Source organism: Triticum urartu, chromosome 1A, assembly GCF_056163025.1.
Source record: "Triticum urartu cultivar PI428250 chromosome 1A, HENAU_Tu73, whole genome shotgun sequence".
NCBI classification, from domain to species: Eukaryota; Viridiplantae; Streptophyta; class Magnoliopsida; order Poales; family Poaceae; genus Triticum; species Triticum urartu.
This window is the reverse complement of record NC_141873.1, coordinates 255,130,525-255,134,979: the sequence shown is the minus strand read 5'-3', so window position 1 is coordinate 255,134,979 and position 4,455 is coordinate 255,130,525. Positions and strand designations below refer to the sequence as shown.

At 50.7% G+C, this 4,455-nt stretch overlaps 1 protein-coding gene across 1 annotated transcript; it reads right to left on the bottom strand.

The window, feature by feature from the left end:
• Positions 1–625: 625 nt before the first annotated feature.
• LOC147990751 (uncharacterized) lies at positions 626–2,884 on the bottom strand. The gene has a single exon (XM_087518079.1). The coding sequence runs from the start codon at positions 2,715–2,717 to the stop codon at positions 843–845; it is 1,875 nt and encodes a 624-aa protein (XP_087374205.1). The 5' UTR covers positions 2,718–2,884; the 3' UTR covers positions 626–842.
• Positions 2,885–4,455: the final 1,571 nt, after the last annotated feature.

Genomic DNA, 4,455 nt, shown 5'->3' with positions numbered 1-4,455 from the left:
CTGGATCATTTAAGGACCAACTTTTACTTCCACACACATTCTCAACTAGACAGAACACGAAATTGTCATGTACTATTACAATACTAACTTATGTTGCCAACACAACCATATTATCATGTAGCCATGTTAACAATCTCTTAAATTTCTTTGTTTTTTGTGTGTATTTCTCTATGATTCAAGGAGGTTTTAAGTTCCGGTCAACACATTGTTTTGTTTCCGTGTTCGCTCTGTATTCGCTCCATGTCTGTTTCCGATAGTATTTGTTTTTGTATTCATTTCCAGGGTTTCCGTATTCGTTTCCGCTTCTGCAAAAAAATATGAAAACAAATATGATAGCACCTAGTTCCGTCCGTTTCCGCTTCATTTTCATCCCTAAACAAAGGTATCTACTCCGATAGACGCCTTCCCCAAAGAGGAAAGCAATGTGTGCACTGACTGGTATTCAATTACTGGCAGTGGTAATCTTCAGCGCTCTCCCATACTCTTAAACTGAACCAAATCTCAATGTAAGAAAAGAAGAGGAACAGCAAAAGACATGGAACAGTAAAAGACAGCGAATTTCTGAGTTACAACAGAGATACAATGCAACAACAAGGTAACATAACCAAAATGCAACAATGTAACATAAGCAAACTAAAGTTCCTCGTTGCTGAATTCGATAAACTAGTGTAATCTGGGCGCACAAAAGTGAACAATAGTGTTACAACAAAACACTGCTACGAACAAGCTAGCTTACAACAATGCGGCAGGCGCTTAAAAGACAGCAGGCAATACATGTGAGTTCAAAAATACTCTATCAAGAATAATAACTGAGACTCAGCTCACCTTACCCAACCAGATATTCAGGCGGAGGCCGCGCATGTATTGACACCATCCTTGCAGTCTTGTGTTAGGTCATTGAATGTCTCCAACTTCCTCTTCCCCCTGAGGAACACCTCAGTGTCAACTGCAACCCTCATGTAACCATCGAACTCCACCGGTTTGCCATTGTTGAGCTCCTTAGTTTCAGCATACCATTCACTATTTTCATCCCAAAGATCCTTGAAATCATCCAGGAAGCGCGTCTTGTACTTGTTCTTCAGTGGGTCGAAGAACGATTTATCAGACTCGTCGGTGGCAATGTACAAATACCGTCCGGCACCAACCTTATCATTGAGTGTCGTAAGGAGATTTTCTGGCGAGGTATCTGCATCAAGGTTTGGCCACAGCTGTGTGTTCTGGGCTTTCTCTCCTCTCACAACGTGCATCGAGTCGAAATCCCAACTCATTCGAGAGGCAATGGCAGACACAATCTCCATCAAGCGACGTGACTTCCACAAGAAATGCCATGGCCGTTTGATCATGGCCTCCGTCTCACCCTCGCACACACGTGACCAGTAGTTATCCGGCTCAACATGCCCAAACTTCCTCATGATCAGCGTGTCCTTGACGTCGCGAAGTTTCATCGGGGTCACCTTGATGTCTTCGGTATAGTGATTCTTCAATCGATCCTTCTTGTGCCACTTCCCCCAGTCTGTCCAGAACTGACTCTGATCGATCACCGATGCAGATTCCTTCAGGTGCTCAAAATCAAAGTAGAGCCTGAAATCCTTTTCTTCATCCTTGCCACTGGCAGTATACCGGGAATTGAGGCAGACGTTGAAGTCCATAACAAGTGTCCGATTCAAGAACTGCGCCTCACCTAGCGCACACAAAAAGCCCCAAATGTAGTGGTTCATGCTCTTGCATCTCTCACCACCGCCCATGTAAATGAGGTACCTTCCGCGGCTGAAATCGGACTCAGAAGCGACCACCGGCATGCTGTCATTGACGGCATCGCCAACAACAAACACCTGGTCTGCAGCAGTCGTGGTGTCTGCATTAGCACCATTCTCGTCGATCCTCATCTGGGTCTTGGCTGGCACGAAGTCTGTGGTCACCGGTGCCTCACGCTTTCCCTTCTTGCCCTTCTTGCCCTTGCGCCGCCCACTGCGCTTGGCGCCGGTGCCGGAGTGGTACTCGCCGATGCTTTCCACCACGAGGGAGCATGTGTTGATATCGCGGGTGAGCGTGAACCGGCGGTAGTCCTTGTAGTAGGTGGTGCGTCCTCTGGCGTCTTCGGCTGGGCGGAAGCGCCAGGCGAGGTCGCACGCCATGGGGCTCTCCGGCACGACGACGGGGCGGCCGAAGCGATAGAAGTGGAGGTCGGGGAACCTCTCGATCGACGTACGCATGAGCAGGTTGAAGAGCTCCCTATCCCCCGTGCAGTCCACCGGCGCCTCCGTGTCGCAGGAAACAGCCTCCACGATAGGCTTGTCCTCCTGGGCAGCCGAGTTGGAGTCGGTGTCGGTGTCGACGGTGACGGAGTGCTCCGTCTCGACCTCCGTTTTCTCGGATCCAACATCGGAGAGCTCGATGAACTTGGGTCCGACAGTGGCGTGGGCGTCCTCGGAGGTGTTGGAGGCGGTGGCGAAGTCCTCCCCGGTACGGAGCACGGAGTCGTCGGCGAGGAAGGTGGAATTGGAGGTGGCGGAGGTGAGGAACGCGGTGAGCTGGTGGGAGGAAGGGTGCAGGAGCGGGTCGTCGGGGCTGTGGACGGCGGCGAGGAGCGTGAACGCGAGGACGGCGGCCACGAAGAGCCCGAATAGGAGGTTGCCGCCCGACCGCAGCGCGGCGCGCAGGTCGAGTGCGCCCCCGCGCCACTGCGGCGCTGACATCCCCACCCCTCGCCCCAGCATTCGTGCGGATCTGGGAGACGGGGGCGCGGATTGGGAAGCGACGGCGAGGGGGAGGGATCTGGTTGGGGCGCCGACAGGGGACAGGACGAGCTGAGCTGACGAGAGAGGTGTGACCGTGTGAGTGCAGTTCACTCCAGTTTTTTACTGGGGGACGCGGTCGCACTCGAGTTGATGTCTTTGTCGGATTTGATTTTATAGAGTGAAAAATGCAAGCGCGCTCCTGAATTTTTCCCCGACAGTGTATCTAAGAGCATCTCCAGTCTCGCCCAAGTCGCCCCCACACGCCGATATCGCCCCATTTTTAGCATAAATGTGCTTGTTTTTTGGCCTTTTTTTGACGAAAAATGACCCGATATTAACATGAATCGACCCATATTTACATGGTTCGGCGTGAATTCAACATAAGTAAATTTTTATCACATAGTTCATCAAAAAAAAAATCAAATAGTTCAACAACAAATAGTTCAATCCAAATTATATAGTTTCATAAATAAAAAATCATATTTCATCACACGTTAAGCTAGGTGTCGCCCTTGAGCCTCCATAGGTGCTCCACCAAATCCTGCTGCAGTTGTTGATGCACCTGTGGGTCTCGGATCTCCTGATGCATATTGAGGTAGGCAGTCCAGGTTGCCGGTAGCTGGTGACCAACTTGGGCAAGAGGACTCTGCCTGTAGTATGGTTCAGTGTCAAACACTGGCTTGTCCTGCTCGCTCTCAATGATCATGTTGTGCAAGATGACACAATACGTCATGATCTCCTACATTTGATCTTTCGACCAAGTCTGAGCAGGGTACTGGAAAACAGCAAATCGAGATTGAAGCACGCCAAATGCCCGCTCGACATCCTTCCTGCAAGCCTCCTGAACCTTGGCAAAGTGGGACTTCTTGCCTCCTGGCACAGCGTCTGAGATAGATTTCACAAATGTAGACCATCTTGGATAGATGCCATCAGCTAGGTAGTGCCCTTGTTGTAGTGCCGCCCATTGACCTCGAAGTTCACCGGAGGAGAATGACCTTCAACAAGATTGGCAAAGACAGGGGAGCACTGCAGCACGTTGATGTCATTGTGAGTTCCCGGCATACCAAAGAATGAGTGCCAAATCCAGAGATCATGTGTGGACACTGCCTCAAGTACCACACTGCAACCGTCTTTGGCACCTTTATACATCCCCTGCCAAGCAAACGGGCAGTTCTTTCATTTCCAATGCATGTAGTCGATGCTTCCAAGCATCCCAGGAAACCCTCTTGATGCACTCTGTGCTAGGATCCGAGCAGTGTCTTTCGCATTGGGTGTTCGCAAGTATTGCAGTATAAAACACTGCCACCACTGCCCCACAGAACTTATAAATGGTCGTTGACTCGGCCATGCGCCCATAGTCGTCGAGTGAATCACCGGAAGCTCCGTATGCAAGCATCCTCATAGCCATCGTGCACTTCTGGATTGAGGTGAATCCAAGTTTGTCGGTGCAATCCTTCTTGCACTTGAAGTAGCTATCGAACTCCCGGATGGAATTCACAATCCTGAGGAAAAGCTTTCATCTCATCCGATAACGACGCCAAAATACTTTTGTCATCGTGCAGTGGAGCGTCGGTGAAGTAGTCGGACTAGAGCATGCAGTAGTCTTCCAGACGATGCCGGTTCTTTGTTTTCAGCCGGCCCGGCGCCGGGCCACCTCGCCGCGGCTTTTCATTGCTCGCGAGCAGGCCGGTGAGGGCGGCGAGGACCATGAGATGTT